The sequence below is a fragment of the Xenopus tropicalis genome, chromosome 2 (genome assembly GCF_000004195.4).
Source record: "Xenopus tropicalis strain Nigerian chromosome 2, UCB_Xtro_10.0, whole genome shotgun sequence".
NCBI lineage: Eukaryota > Metazoa > Chordata > Amphibia > Anura > Pipidae > Xenopus > Xenopus tropicalis.
The window spans coordinates 103,697,749-103,714,486 of NC_030678.2; the positions used below are offsets into that span (position 1 = coordinate 103,697,749).

A 16,738-nucleotide genomic window follows, 5' to 3' on the forward strand; every position below is an offset into this window, starting at 1 on the left:
TTGGCAGCAGTTTGAAAATCTTCCCCATCAAAGTCAATGGAAAAATTGGGGTGTTTGGAGTGGTGCTACAAAAAGAGGTGAAGTGGGATCGCTTGGAAAAGCACAAGCAACCTGCGCTGCTATAGGACGAAGAAATGTGGAAAAACTGAGTGTTGTACCCTTAAAACTGTAGGAGGAGTAGCGTTTAGAAAATGGGGGGGTGCAAAGAATAAGAAGAAAAAGAACTAGAAAGAGAAGTTTGAGAACAAACTTCATGTTGGTTTTAAAAAAACATGATGTCACTTAATGAAATCTGATCTGTTGTTGCTTCCACCCACTTTTTCTAACCTTGGACCACATTTATGTAGTAAAAACCACTGTGCAAAGTTTGCGGACCTTGGTTTTAATAGTGTCTAAATGGCAGCAATTTAAAAGGGACCTGTCACCTTAAGAAATAATTCCAAATTGTTTTCTATTGTGTTTGTCAAGCAAAATAAACTTTACTTATATTATATAAATTATTTTAATCTTATTTTCTTCAGCCTTGGAATTCACAATTGCAGCAAGCAGGCCGGAACCATTTTGTGTACACTTATCAAAGCAGGCTTTGCATCCTGCCAAAATCTTGTTTCTGTTCCAATATGGGTGGACCTAATGCCCATGTCCATGCACTGGTTACAAAATTACATGGTGTGGAGGGAGGGGGAATGTGAGGAGAGCAGCAACATCTAAAAAGTTCTAAATTGAAAGTTAAAGTAACTCTCTGCCCCACCTCTATGCCTAAGGCAGTGCTGTCCAACTGGCGGCCCCCCACTGTGTGGCCCCCCACCTGTCTGACTACTTTGATGGCTTACCTTTGTGTAAGGTTTAAATGGTATCAGTACTGAGATTAACTGTCCCCCTGCATGGTTGACACCTCACATTCAGGCTGTAATCCCTCTGTATTGTTTAAACATGTAATCCTCTGTGTTGTTCACACCTTTTAATCCGTACATTGTTCACTCCCTGCAGTGTTCACACCTCAGACTCAGACTGTAATCACCCCCTCACACCTGTAGGAGCAGTAGAAACCCAGAAATAAACCCTGCACACGAACATATACTGAGGTGGTACTGCAATTAAAAAGTTTTTTAATATAAAGTTATTGTGCAGACTGTAGGAGCAGTGCCAGCATTGTGTCACTGTATGCTGACTGTGTGTGCCATACTCTGCCTGTCCTATGCTGCCAGTGTGTGCCCTACTCTGCATGCCCTATGCTGCCTGTGTGTGCATACTCTGTCTGCCTACAGATTCCAGAACTGTCCTCTCCAAGAGTTTAAAAGAAAATGCACCCACTTCCTATTTATTCCTATAGGATTTTTAAAAGAGCATTTATCAATGGGTAAAAGTTAGAGTTCACCATTTGATAAATACACATCTAGAAATCCCATAGGAATGAATAGAAAGTGAGTGAATTTTTCTATGGTGAGCTCTAATCTCATATTTTAATAAATCTGCCCCATGGACAACAATTTATTGTGTGTTGTCAAGCCTCAAAGACTACATGCATCCATACAATGAGTGAATGGAATTTTAATGTGGGCAAAATGTATAATTATTGTTGTGCTACTTCATTGATTACATATAAATATTATTCCTGTCTTTGTCTTTGTCTTTTGGAAAATAAAAAGTTTAACAAAAAAACTAACTATGGACTTGGTATGCTAAAGTATATTAGTTGGAGCAGGGTTCCCATAGGACCTCTTTTCAACCATTTTTACAAACACTGTTGCACATTGTATTTGGTTTTCTTTTTCTTATTTTGGCAACAACCAAAACATTAAATCACCTCTCGCTCTCTTCTCCGAGTCTTTTATTCAATATGAATTTTGAAAATACTAAAGAAAAAAAAACATTAAAACACTTTGTTCAGCAAGTTCAGTTGAGGAGGTTCAGTTCCCTGCATACAGGATATTCTTCTATGTCGTTTAGATGAAGAAAAAAAGACTTGCAGCGCTGTCCAGTTATTATGTATGTTTCACAACCTGCATTAAATACTTAAATATTTATCCAGTTCTACTCAAAGGAAAAGTAACACAAAGGGGTAGACCTATCAAAGTACGATTTTCGTACGTTTAAAAAGCACAAAAAATTTGTATTTGAAAATACGAAAAAAACGTATCTGATCATATAATGGCCAAAAAGTATGATTTTATCGTATCTGAATGATAAAATAACGCAGGAAAACCTTTCTGACTTTGAAGCATGATTTTGGAAACCTCCCATAGGACTCAATGGCACTCCGCAGCTCCAACCTGGCCAAAGGAAAGTCACGATACCGAAGCTTGAATGAATCAATCAATATGATTTTGTCACTTTTTTGTTGCGCTTTTTGTCGCAAAGTACGAAAAAGTTGCACAAATGTACGAAAAAGTCGCAGATAATACACAAAAGTATCTAGTATAAATAAATTTAAAGCAACTGGACTTGTTTGGTAATCATTGAAAACGTTTCACTACTCATCCGAGCAGCTTCTTCAGTTCAACTGACTGGTATGGGAAGTCCTCAGCATATATACTCTTCCACTAATCCAATCACAATGGCACTATGTAACTCTTCAGAAAGGTGACATCTGAAACTCACAGAGGTGTGAATGCTGTGGAGTTACTTTGAAAGGTATTCAGATGTCACCTTTCTGAAGAGTTACATAGTGCCATTGTGATTGGATTAGTGGAAGAGTATATATGCTGAGGACTTCCCATACCAGTCAGTTGAACTGAAGAAGCTGCTCGGATGAGTAGTGAAACGTCTTCAATGATTACCAAACAAGTCCAGTTGCTTTAAATTTATTTATACTAGATATACCATGACCTGGATGAATGAAAATCTTCATAGACAATACACAAACGTTTTTTGTATTCAGACCTGTCGTACTTTGATGAATGTGCCCCAAAATGCTCACAATACAAATATCTCTTTTTAAACACTTTTATTAACATATATAACAGACCATAATAGCAATTTCATAAGTGGTTATTGAAAAAATAGCATTACCTTGGATGTATAGGTCACAGTGTCTACAATACACTTTGATATTCTAGACCAGGGATCCCCAACCTTTCTAACTTGTAAGCCACAGTCAAATGTAAAAAGACTTGGGGAGCAACGTAAACATCATAAAAAGTTATGGGGGTGCCAAATAAGGGCTGTGATTAGCTATTTAGTAGCCTCTATGCATAACCTCAGTTTACAGGAGGCTTTGTTTGGTAGGACATCTTGTTTTTATGCAACCAAAACTTGCCAACAACCAGGAATTAAAAATAAACATCTGCTTTGGGGATACTGGGGGCAACATCTAAGGAGCTGGTGAGCCACTGGTTGGGGATCACTGTTCTAGACTAACAACCTCTTTAACTAGATAATCAATCACATGCTGGTATGCATGGTGCTCCACAGCATATCTGGTATTGGTATCAGTCCTGAACGATGATATGGCTCATTTATGTCCTCAAGTGCAGTGAGCAAAGTGCAATTTGGAGTGCAATTTGGAGTGCAATTGGCATGTTTTTTCCCAACAATGCAGAGTTTTTCCAGAATTCCAGTGTCATTGCAGTCTCAAGGCGATGATACACTTGACGCATTTAAGCTGCACCTGACGCAATTGCATCTGATTTACCAACATGTACTGCAATTGCACAGAAGTTCTCCTGGTGTTATTTCCGTTGTTCAGGGTGCATTCGTGTACTGCACCTATTGATGCTGGGTGTGAAGGGAACCCTGGAGCTAGCGCTTGGTCTGGCTTGGTCTTGGATGGCGGTAGCTCCAGGGCTCCCCTGCTACAATAAGTGCAGTAGTGCTCAATTCAGATCGGAAGGCAGAAACTACTGAGTGGCACCAAGTGCAACTATATGGAAGCGCAAGGAGCACCTTTTGACGCAAGTACCTTTAAAGGACAAGGAAAGTCAAAATCAATTAAGCACACTATTCAATAGTACTACTATCGCTATGTAGAAACGCTATATTTCTGGCTTGCCTAGAGAAAGATTTACTGAGATACACTTACTACATACTACAGACTCTTTTCAGTGAACAGCGCCGCCATCTTTAATAGGGATGCCCACTTCCTTTACCTCACTACTCTTTACTGCACCTGCATCCCCAGCCAGGCTGTGTCTGTCAGCACCCATCCCCCTCCTGAAGCACTTGCAGGCTGTGTCTTTGTGATCCCACGCCGCCCCCCCCGCCGGCCCCCACTCCCCTCTCCTCGCTCCTGCACAGACACCAACCAGCACACTCTGTCTCCCCGCGAGCGCTCCCCTGCTTGTGCTGCATAGGGTCGTTTGCGCATGAGCCGCCTACAGTCATGGTCACCAAGTCAGGCAAGAGCGATGCATTATGGGAATCATCTTTACCCAGCTCAGCGTTTTTTTTCCCTGTTTGGCTTCTGATCATGAATGATTGCAATTTGGGGAGACTTAAAGGAGAATGCAAGTCAAAATTTATAAAGTATACTGCCCAATAGTCCTCCTATTGTTTAGTAAAAACGCCACACTTTTGGCTCACCTAATCAAATATTTACTCAGTCACACTTACGTCACATTTTCTAGAACAGGCAGCCATCTCTAAAAAGGTATTCTCCTTTCCTTTCCCTCCTTGCTTCATACTGCACATGTGTTTCATTCCCTCCCCCCTCCCCTCTGCCAGATCCGCTTCTGATTGGCTGGTGGGCATGTGTAGCTCAGAACAGCAGACAGGATCAAGTTACACACATGCTCAGAGAATAGGAAGGCTAGAGAGATTTCAGTGATGTCACTGTAGTCTTCACACTGCTGTAGGCTGACAGCACCATATCTCAGAGAAGCAAGCAGGGATCTGGGAATTTAGATATGCAGTAAGTACTTAAAAAGAATGCCTTTAGACTTACTTTTAATTTATATTAACCTTTCATTGTCCTCTAAGGGCACTATTGAGACAACTGAAGGTATGCCTGCAGCTTGAGATTAACTCTTTGGTGGCCTTTCTTTCTCCTTTAATGAAAATGGTTTTACATGCAGCTAACTCTGGGAAGATTTGCACAACCACAACTGCAGTTGCATTTGTAAATGACCCCAATGTAATTTTAATTGTTTGTAAAAGCACTAAAAGAGAACAAAAAGTATGTACAGACAAGTTAATATCTCTGGAGAGACTTCCCTTTCCTACTTTTGAACTGCTCTACTGCACCCCCAGTACTGTGCCATTTGCCTTACCTGTTCAGAAAAAACAGTGTATCGTAGTTCCCAGCTTGATGTTCTCTTTCCCTGATCTTATGAGCAGATACAGATGAGTCTGATCCAGACCTGGCTTTCACATGCTCATGACTGGAAGAGAACGTCAAGCATCACAAGATGGCCCCCACCAAACCCTGTGCTATTCGGCCTTTTCTGAATGGGTAAGGAAAATGGGGCTTTTGAGAGGCTGTAGTAATGCAGTTTGGGAGGGGGGAACAAGGCCTCTCCAGGGGTACTAACTTATATAAATGCATGTCTTCTCTTTTAAATTGATGTATGTATAACAAAAAATATCTTATGTAAACATTTCACCTTTTTAGTAATGTAGAACTTGCGTAAAATGCAGCTTAAGAGGGCAAGACTTGAACATAGTCACGCTCATCCACCTCTGCAAAACAAACACATTAATTAAACCTTCCATGAAACTAAATTATACTCATTTGCAGTGATTTCTGTAGGCCTGGGTGTAGAGGTTTGTTTAAAAATGAACTTATTCCATCACAATACACCTACGTTTAACATAAGGCAAATAGGGAAATATATTGTTGCTATGCTATTATTTTTATTAAAAGCAACATATTTTCCCTTTCTTAATTAAATAACACATTTATTTATTTTTATTAGTTACGTGAGGCACTACCACAAAGTTGCTACAGACATTTGGATTTACTTAGCAACAATTCATAGTTATGCAAAAGTAGTGTGAAAGAATAATGTTCTTGCCATAGACTTGTGGAAAGTTTAAACGTCCAGTTATCACCAAATATAACAAAATGCACAAAATTTACCCTGGTGTCATAACCAGGGCAATAAGCCAATAAGATATATGCATGTAAACAGATGACCAGTAAGTGCTACCTGATGTCTGGCTATGATAGATGTAGCAAATTTTGAACATTTTATTACATAAACCCATTAGCATTAAGGTGATGCAAGAAGAGTCAATGCAAAATGTGTATTGTGTAAACAGCAATGGAGGACATCTTAAAGGACAAGGAAAGGCTAAGTCACTTGGGGGTGCCAAAATGTTAGGCACCCCCAAGTGACTTAAATCGCTTACCTTGTACCCCAGGCTGGTGCCCCTGTTAGGAGAAAACAGCACCAGCCCGGGGTACCTGGAGTGCAGCAATTCCTCCTTCCGCCTTCGCTTTTGGAAGGACTAAGGACAGGCGCATGCGCAGTAGAGTGAAAACCCGACTTCTCTGTTAAAGTTCGGCTTTTCACTTTATTGTGCATGCGTGCGCGACAGAAGACGGAAGGAGGAAGCGCTGCAGCTACCCCAGGCTGATGCTGTTCTCTCTTAACAGGGGCACCAGCCCGGGGTAAAAGGTAGGCGATTAAAGTCACTTGGGGGTGCCTAACATTTTGGCACCCCCAAGTGACTTTGCCTTTCCTTCTCCTTTAAGGATAACAATTCTTGAAATACAAAGTGCCAGGCTCAGCTATAGAACTAAAATGCTTTGTGCATTATGGAAATGGTCTGCAGAATGATATTATGAAGCTCAGGTGTAAGTTTTTCACAGTGTCAGTTGTATAGCAGTATTTGGTGTCCCCTTACCTGCATATGTGTCATATATAGAAGAATTGATTCCACTCATAGAGTCCAAGGAAATCTGCAATGAATTTTCTTTATTTACAGGATAAAGAAGATGGTGTATCAGGCCTTGGCTTGGCTTCTCATAATTAGCTATAAGACCTTTAAGATTTGGGAACATCTGTTTCTTTACTCCTTCTGCAGTCTGCAATTACAGGTGTATAATACTCTATTACTACAGGAACCTATAAGTTATATCTTTTATCTGACATTGCCTAGTCAAAAAGGAAAATGTACAGTGAAAATTTTGTGCCAGCATTTAGTTTTAAATTTCCTATAATTTACATATTTTAGGGCTCATGCACAATGCCCTTAAGCAGGGTGCAAAGCCACAATCTGCTATTCCTTTGCACTTTGCCAATTACATAAATCATTGCGCATATAGCCGCAGGCCTTTGAGTGCCATACTGGAGTGCTAAGACCTGCAGAATGCCCCTGGATTTGAGCACTACTACATTAGTCAGTCCCAAATCCCATCCCCTACCCACCCAGAACCTTGCACGTCATTCAGAGGTGCAAGGTAGGAGTGGCAGAAGGCGAAGCCCACATAGGGCCCTGTCCTTATGTCCTTTCCAAAGAAGAGCCCTAATAGCAGAGCATAGTAGGCAGGGGAGAGCAAGTGCTTCCCAAACACAAGGTGGCATCTATCTGTTAGTGCTAAGACAGTGTTACACCATAAAAACACTTATAAACCCTAAAAAGAATAATATTTGAATGTGAATACACATAGAAAACACAGTACTACCCTGCAAAATAGCTTTATTCACAACAACATGGCAATTTACTTATGTAATAAGGTAACCTAGGTACACCATTATAAATACAGTTCTACAGTGCAACTAGGATTGATACCCGTTTCACCAATATAGCCAACATCCCTTCTATCCCTGAGGCACCTAATTAAACCTGCCCCACACACCAAATCCTTGCATGACCTGCCTGTGTGATCTGCCACACACAAGGCACACACAACCCCACTCCTTTATGTTATTGCTTCACCTTAGTCACATCACTGCTTCATACCTATCAAGTACCAGCACTCCCACCCCCTAAAATATCCCGTGCTTTGCCACACTGGCCCACAAAGAGATACGTCATTTCCACTTTAAGATTAACCTCTTAAAAAAAATTTCTTAAACTTACCTGAATCATGTAAAGCCCATTTTTTTCTTGCGTTATCCTATATGTGTAAATCAGTCTTCCAAATCTGTAAGTGTGAACAATACATTAATTGAAGGAACAGGAAATAATAGAACTATAACTACATATGATATATAATATTACCTTTAAGAACAGTGCTTAGTGTTAATGGGCACCTATCACCCTAGATTTGCTTCTCCCCCAAAGGTGCAGGATAGAGTTTTTTAAAAAAAAACAGTCCCTACCGGGAGGGCGGGCTTGTTATTGCTTATTAATAAGCGTGACTCCCCTCTCACCCATTATGCACATGCGTTTGACATAGAAGCAGTGGATACGACTCACATGCACATGCAAGTGTCACAACATGGCTGCCTAACCGGGAGCTCCCTTCCGGTGTGTGGGCAGCCTAACACTGTAGGCGGCTATTTTTTAAAAAAAAGACTAATGTTTCCCCCACCTGGAGTGTGTGCTCTGTTAGCCTGCACCTCTAGTGGGGGAAGTAATTTTAGGGTGATAGGTGCCCTTTAAGACTCATGAGGAAGAAGGTCTTTGTCCCATAGAGCTTACAGTCATAGGCTGGTGGGTAGCTTGTAGACACGAGTGCTACAAATTACAGCGGTTGAGGTATTGCCTCTGAGTCAGGTGTTATGGTTTTTATGGAAGAATTCAGGAATGGAATGGAATTCAGGAAACAGAGAAAAAAGGTGGTGGTTCTGAGATGACAAGAGCAATGGATCTAATAATGTGATTATGAATTGTGTATGGTATATATAAATATAAATAATGTGTGAAAAACAGGGAATGGTTCAAACCCCTTTGCCTTTGAGGCAGGTATTATCAATACAGAAACATATGCATTTTTTAAGGTTGAGGGTCTGAAAACTCACACCTACTATACCCTTCTGAAGGTGCATGAACCAGCCAGCACCCTTATAGATTCTGTGTTGAAACCCTTTGTGATCAAATTAAATTAATTTATTATGGACACCATGCATCTGTTAAGAGATGCTGATGGTCTGTCCTTGGATTCAGACTGCTTATTAGTAGGTTTAGATACAGAGGCACTATATACATATGTGCATGCTATATGTATATATCTATGGCAACATTTCCATAGTGGGCCTTTTTACGCTAATCTGTATTTGGGGGCCTGGCAAAATGGCTATTCAACGATGAAACAAGGGAGAACTATCTGTGGCACCTTTTATGTTGGCACCAATATCTTTCTCGTATGGCAAGGTATAGCCCCTTGCTGTGTAATTTTGCAGACAACTTTAATGTTTAATAGTATTCAATCTAAAATTGCATTTTCTTGATATTACATTAGAGGTGAGTGAGGAAGGATTAATAGAGGCCTGTCTGTATCGAAAGTAAACTGCAAATTATTGGCATCTCTTAGACCAGTGCTGTCCAACTGGCGACCCCCCTCTGTGTGCCCCCCCCCCCCACACCTGTCTGGCTGCTTTGATGGCTTAACAGCAAAGTCAAAAAGTATCCTAAACACAAAAGTTCACAAAATCAAAAATCACATTTTATTCAAAAATCGTTATTAAAAGCATACAAACCCCTCAAAATGCTGCCTTACGCATTTCGTACCCTACCGGTACTTAGTCATAGGCAGTTGTGACCCCACCCATCATTAAAATCATTATCATTTAAAGAAAGACACCACTCTCTACACATCAAAAAGGTTTTGCAAATTCATTGACAGGGTTTTTCATATTTTTTTAAAAAAAAATAGGGTTCTGTATAATAAATACTATATCAGTAAACATCACAAAAATAGAATTTCAACCATTTACTGTTCATTGGTTACATTTTAACAGTAATAATCAAATAGTAGAATGGCCATTTAGTCAAATGCAAACAAACATTCAAAGTTTTTCAAATTTTTCAAAAAGACAGCTATACTGTACCTGACAATATCATTACAGATAGCTGTTAAAAATAATATATAGCCCCATTATACAGGTGGAATTCAAGCTATACATTAATCAAAGCATTTAAAATAGTTTAGAATTTTATTCTCATTTTTACAGTGGAGAGAAGAGGAGGACGACAACTTTTACATTAGAGCTTCCATTTGAAGCAGCGTAGGTGGTTTTTCACGGTGAGGGCAGTGAGGCTGTGGAATGCCCTTCCTAGAGATGTGGTAATGGCAGACTCTGTTAATGCCTTTAAGAGGGGCCTGGATGAGTTTTTGAACAAGCAGAATATCCAAGGCTATTGTGATACTAATATCTACAGTTAGGGGCTGATTTACTAACCCACGAATCCGACCCGAATTGGAAAAGTTCCGACTTGAAAACGAACATTTTGCGACTTTTTCGTATGTTTTGCGATTTTTTCGGATTATGTACGAATTTTTCGGATCCAATACGATTTTTGCGTAAAAACGCGAGTTTTTCGTATCCATTACGAAAGTTGCGAAAAGTTGCGCATTTTTCGCGTAAGTTTTAACGCTACGCAAAATGCGCAACTTTTTACGCAACTTTCGTAATGGATAGGAAAACTCGCGTTTTTACGCAAAAATCGTATTGGATCTGAAAAATTCGTACAGAATCCGAAAAAATCGCAAAACATACGAAAAAATCGCAAAGTACCGATCATTACGAAAAAAACGCAATCGGACTCCATTCGACCCGTTCGTGGGTAAGTAAATCAGCCCCTTAGTATTACTGGTTGTATATATATAGTTTATGTATGTGAGTGTATAGATTGGTTAGTATAGGTTGTGTGCTGGGATTACTCGGATGGGTTGAACTTGATGAACAATGGTCTTTTTTCAACCCTATGTAACTATATGTAACTATGTAACTATACTCTCACGTATAGGGAACATTTTTTGAGTTTTAAAGTTTTAGAATTTTAACATTTTTAGAGTTTGCACAAAATTTTTATATATTAATTGGAATTGAAGAAGAAGATGGATTCTTTACTCTCAAGTAAAGCACATGACATCAAACTCATAATTAAGTTCCCAGGGTAAACCCGTTTGTAAATAAAAACTCCCTTCTTGCTCGAAGACTAAGTAAATCACCCCCTCTCACTCCCAATCTCACTTTCTCAATGCCTTGGACTGAAAAGAAATTAGTATCACTCCTATTGCATAGTGCAAAGTGTCTTGTTATATTGCTTTTCTCCGTTGCTAGGGGATTTTTTATCTGACTTAAATGTTCCCTTATTCTTTCCTTCAGTGATCTATTAGTACAACCCACGTATTGCTTCTGGCACTTCAAACAGGCAACTAAGTAGATGACTATAGAAATATTACAATTAATGTAATCTCTGATCTTAAAGATCTTGTTTTTAACTGTTGATTTAAATCAAGAATATTTCATCTATTTTTATCCTTATTTGCCAAATAAGGATTGATTTTTTGAACTTTTGTGTTTGGAATAGTTTTGGACTTTGCTGTTTGGCTTGCCCTTTAAATCTGGGGGCTGTGCCCCATTCACTTTGGCTCATTTTGACTGGCCATTGAGCATCCCCTTTTTTGATATAGTATAAATTGCTTTGATGGCTTAACTGGCCCCCTACATGGTTCACACCTCAGATTCAGGCTGCAATTCCCTGTATTGTTTAAACATGTAATCCCCTGTACTGTTCATACCTTTTACGCTGGCCATACACGCATTATATCATCATATAACACAAAGTATGGTTGGAGCATTTTGCAAAGTGATCAATAAATGCATTTGCACTGTACCTAGAATCTCTTATTGGAAAAACAGCAGTCTGAGAGTCCAACTCACACATGGTCACTTTATTGTAAAAGATACAATAAAGTAATTCAAACACCCAGGAACCTTTAAATATGGTGGATGTAAGCAATGTAACTATGTAATGAACTTATGTAAGTATGAAGCAAAGGGTAAATTATTGTGGCTGCGACATCATATAAACTGCAATACTACATATGTAGTTTATCTATTCACATGTTATTGTGGGGCAAAATATGTGGGAAAAACAAAAAGATAAAAAAATTTAAATATGAAGATGTTATAATGGCAGCTTGTTTTGAGCATTGCTACACATTTACTGTATACAGGCTGTATTGGTTTCTAAGAAATAGATAAAATACATTGTGTTTATATACACAAACTATTGACAATGACTAAATAGATTAGCTGCTTATAGAACTGGATGGGGCCATACTAACAGTCATACTTTCAGGCATTTTTATACAAAATAGAAGGGGCCATTGTGGTGGCAAAGATTACTGTACCCTCAGGACAGGGATCCCCAACCTTTTTTACCCATGAGCCACATTCAAAAATGAAAAAAATTGGAGAGCAACACAAGCATGCAAAAGGTCCTGGGGTGTCTAGTATGGGCTGGCATTGGCCATTGGTAGCTCCTATGTGGTCTGGCAGCCTGCAGGAGGATCTGTTTTGCAGTAATCAGGTTTTTATGCCTCCAAAACTTGCCTCCAAGCCAAGAATTTAAAAATAAGCACCTTCTTTGAGGCCACTGGGAGCAACAACCAAGGGCCTGGTGAGCAACATGTTGCTCACAAGCCACTGGTTGGGGATCACTGCCTTAGGATTTATATTATTTATTGGCTTATGTTTCTATCCAGTAAGGGGCATATCAGGCACATTTCCCAGATAAGGTGCCTTAATGTGTGTGATATAAATACATTTCATCACAAATGTATCTATACTTGCTGATTGGATTTTGGTTATGGCAAGATTGGGCCCAACTGCAACTCCTATGTATTTGCATATAATATTTATATATGGCTTATCAAAGTACAATGCTTTGATGTAGTATAGGGGTTTTCTATAATAGATTTCATAATTATTTATAACAAATATCTGATTTATAATGAATCAAACCTTATGGTTGAGTTAAGTAAAATCAGCAGATTTTGGGATTAGCCAGTATACCTATCTGCATGTATTCTACAGTAAACATAAGACTGTTCAGCTTTTAGCAAACAGACAGCAAGTGACTTGCTAACTTTATGCTGATGTAAATGGTTTGATTACTGGTATAAAAGGAGAGCCTCCATCTGGGTCAGTAGCTTCACCTTGGACCCCTAAACTGGTACCAAAAAAGTAAGATCATCGACAGCTGTAGGAAATCTAAAGGTCATTCTCCAAAGGTTGTAGGTCTCTCCCCAGTTGTGTTTGATTGTGCTTTTACTTGTGTGTGTGTAAGTTGTTGTTCCTTAAAAGTTCTTTAATATGCTTAATAATTGATCCTGCATATTTTGTTATTCATATTTGTATTGGTTATTCAATAATAATTATTATATATATATATATATATATATAGGCTTGCACCTTTTTTACCCTTTTTCTGAAGGGGCCCAGAAATGATAAATAGTGAATATATATTTTTATGGTTAACACGGCTGCTGCAAAATAAGCATTTTACGTGTCATAAAAGTCCACAAGAGTATGCAGTCACCTCAAAACCATAACATATGCTCCCAAATCGAAATGTATAAATTGTATAAAGACATCCTTCTACTCAAACTACCAAACAGCAAAGCAAAGATAGCAGTTTTTATGAAATTTCTAAAAATTGCCTAAAAGTTTCCATTTCGAACATCTCACTTCTATATATCCCTACGTACAGGGGTCAATTGTCTGATGTTTAATATACAAAGAATTACCCAAAGTATGTTGCATGTAGAGGTCCTAAAATGAAAATACCACACACAATATTTTTACACTCAAGAACAAGTAATAATGCAGAATGCGATGAATTTATTAAAATAAAATAAAACCAAAAATAAGAAAAACAATATCAAAACAATTGCATTGTGAAATCAGAGATCAAAATAGCAATTCCAGTGGTCTCTCTGTGCAATATTTTATGGCCACAAAGAAAGAATTGAAAGGGGACTGAAAATGCAATAAACTGGTAAAAACTCTTTCAAATTGCCATAATAACAACAAAATAACCAATAAACAAATTAGCGCTCACACTTGCTCATGCTAGTCATACTTAGTACTGAAACACTTGATACTGGAATGGAGTATTTGTGGACTGGGATTCTAAAGGAGGCTCTGTTTGGAAGGACACATGTTTTTATGCCTCCAAAACTTACCTCCAAGTCAGAAATTTAAAAATGAGCACCTACTTTGAGACCACGGGGAGCAACATCAAAAGGGTTTTGGAGCAACATGTTGCTCACAGGCCACTGATTGGGGATCACTGACATAAGGGCATGCAGCTCTGACAACAACAGACATGTGGTTATCCATGAGCTCAGAGAGGAAACAAGGGGGGCATTATCTGTGGTAGATAAAGCCTTTTAACTACAAATTGTGCAAATCTTTTGCAGGTAAGAGGTTATAATTAAATGAAAGACCTGGGGGAGACCTGACTGCTGTTACACAGTTCTATTAGATCAACAAAAAAAAGATGTGATAAACAACCACTGCTTTCGATAGCAATAACCTTTACAAATAACTTTTAAACCATTAAAAAAAAAATCACAAATTAATGTGTATTGGAAAGCTGCTTAGAATAATATCTTCGCTATTATGAAAAAAAGAGCTTTTTGGAGAAGGACCCATTTAAATTTATCATAGGTTTTTTAAAAAAATATGAACCCTATCTTTATTAAATGATCATTAAGATACTTTGCCAGGATGAACCTCGAGGAGACACATATATTATTAAAAAAGACTGGCACATACAGTCAACTGGCCAGTTGGTTTTATATTATTTCTGGGAAGCAGCACTTTCATGTGTTAACCAGGTCATCTTCCCCACAACTCATTTCTTTTTTTTTCAGGTTTTCCTACATTTCATATGAAAGAACCATTTCATTAAAACCACTGATTTATATCAGCTTTCTGTTACTCTAGGTAGGGTTGTCTTTAGCAGAGGAGGAGCAAAACAAATTGTTATTGGAACTAAAATATAATCAAAATTAAAATGAGACTGTCTAATCTATGAGTTACTGCTTAGTGAGCTCTGATACTGTTGTGTTACTGTTGCTATTTTGCTTGTATTCTTGGAGCTTTCACACACTTTTGGAACATCTATTTGGAGGGCTCCTACCATGTGCCGTAGAAAGATTGACTGTCACAACAGACTATCTGCAAGGGTGTGGGGGTATCTCCAGGGGTATGGTGGGGGTATAGTTCCCTCTTGCAGATACCCTGTTGTGCCGGTCAGTTTTTCTATGAAGCTGTTGGGAGAGGTGCAAACTCTCTAAGCACCAGGTTACAGAGTGGAGGAGGGACAGGTGTGCTGGTGGATTTCTTGTCCCTACTATGTGCAGGTATTTATGCTTGAACACCGTTCTGACTCCAGTTACATATTGTCATAGATGGTTAGCAAGCATGTGTGTATATGTGACTCCCCCACCCCATATACTAAGCTAAGAGGAAAATAAGTTCAAAATTAACTTACAAAATGCACAGACAAAAGGCTCCAGCAACAGATTCACTGTCCCTCAGCAAATAACTTCCATTTTTCCCTCGCTGGACCAGAAGGTTCTCGCCCTCTTTTTTGGACAGGTTGCCATGGTAGCATGCGAGATCCATTTTGGATGAGTTCTGAAAATACTAATGAGAAAGCACAAACCAGCTGCATATCATCAGAGTAATCTATGACTGGTAGGAAAAAGACATTACAGGAAATGCACTGACCACATTTGAGCCGTGAGTGGTCGCTACAAAAATGTGTAAGGAAATACATTTTATGTGTTATGGATGGCAGATGTTTTTCAAGCTTTAAAGACAGAGGTAAACAATTCAATCAATATTTTAGATGATGGGTACAACCATGGTTCTCAAGCAGTGGCATTTTTGGACAAATAAAATATGAATACTTAAATTTAACCTGCTAAGTTAACTAAACACACATAGGCTGCACTATTCATATCTATATACATGCAATACAGTCTGGCACTGCGTACAACAGAAACTTTGGGCTCTTAGTGAAGTTTTATGAGTGGGCAAATTAACAGGCACCAAACACCCTGGTTTTTGCTTTGCTGCAATAGAATTTCCACCTGTCGCCCAGAGGTGAAACTCTTTGCAATTCAAGAATGGAAGTGCTGTTTCCCTGAAATGATAGCAAACAAATGGCCAGTTGACTGTACTGCGCTTGGCAGTGCTGCATACAGCAGGGGTGTGTGGCATACAGATGTCCCCTGGCATGTGCCCGACCAAAGAACCCGGGGGACATAAAGCATTTAGTATTTTCTGCCTTTAGTGCACCTGCACTTGTGCCTAGCCCTTTGTAAAATATCCCTATGATGTTCAAAATTTAATGCACAAAATAGCACAACTTAACTATGGCAGCAACACTCCAGCATGGAATGTTATGCCATATAATGCAGACATAAGGGCTCATTTACTTCAACAGATGCAGGAAGCAAAGTGCAATTTTGAGCGCTATTGCCATGTGTTTTCCCGAAATGCAACATTTTTCCCAAGTACAAGTGTCATTGTAGATTTAAGCAGGTGTTGCGCCGGATGCAGTACAACTGCTGCATCTGGCACAATCATGTCTGATTCATCAAAATTAATACAGCTGTATGTGGATTTCTTTACAAATCTAACACAATTGCATGGAAGTCCTTCTGGTGTAATTTCCATTATTTATTGTACGAGTGACATAATATATTTTTTAGGTGCAAGCATGAAGTGAACCCTGGAGTTACAGCCTGGTCTGGTCAGAGTGATGCAGAGCGCAGCAATATGAAAGTACAAGAAGTGCATTTTAACTACCTTTAATAAAACTGGTGTTATCTGCAACTCACTGTGGGGAAAAAATAGCCCGCTGCACTTGCAGACATAAA

At 39.0% G+C, this 16,738-nt stretch overlaps 1 protein-coding gene across 1 annotated transcript; it reads right to left on the reverse strand.

Moving 5' to 3' along the window:
• Positions 1 to 4,947: 4,947 nt before the first annotated feature.
• On the reverse strand, positions 4,948 to 15,503 carry sh2d1b (SH2 domain containing 1B). Its single transcript, XM_018091834.2, has 4 exons — positions 15,343 to 15,503; positions 7,966 to 8,029; positions 6,787 to 6,967; positions 4,948 to 5,616 (listed from the first exon to the last, which is right to left on the reverse strand). The coding sequence occupies exons 1-4, from the start codon at positions 15,474 to 15,476 to the stop codon at positions 5,576 to 5,578; spliced, it is 420 nt and encodes a 139-aa protein (XP_017947323.1). The 5' UTR covers positions 15,477 to 15,503; the 3' UTR covers positions 4,948 to 5,575.
• Positions 15,504 to 16,738: the final 1,235 nt, after the last annotated feature.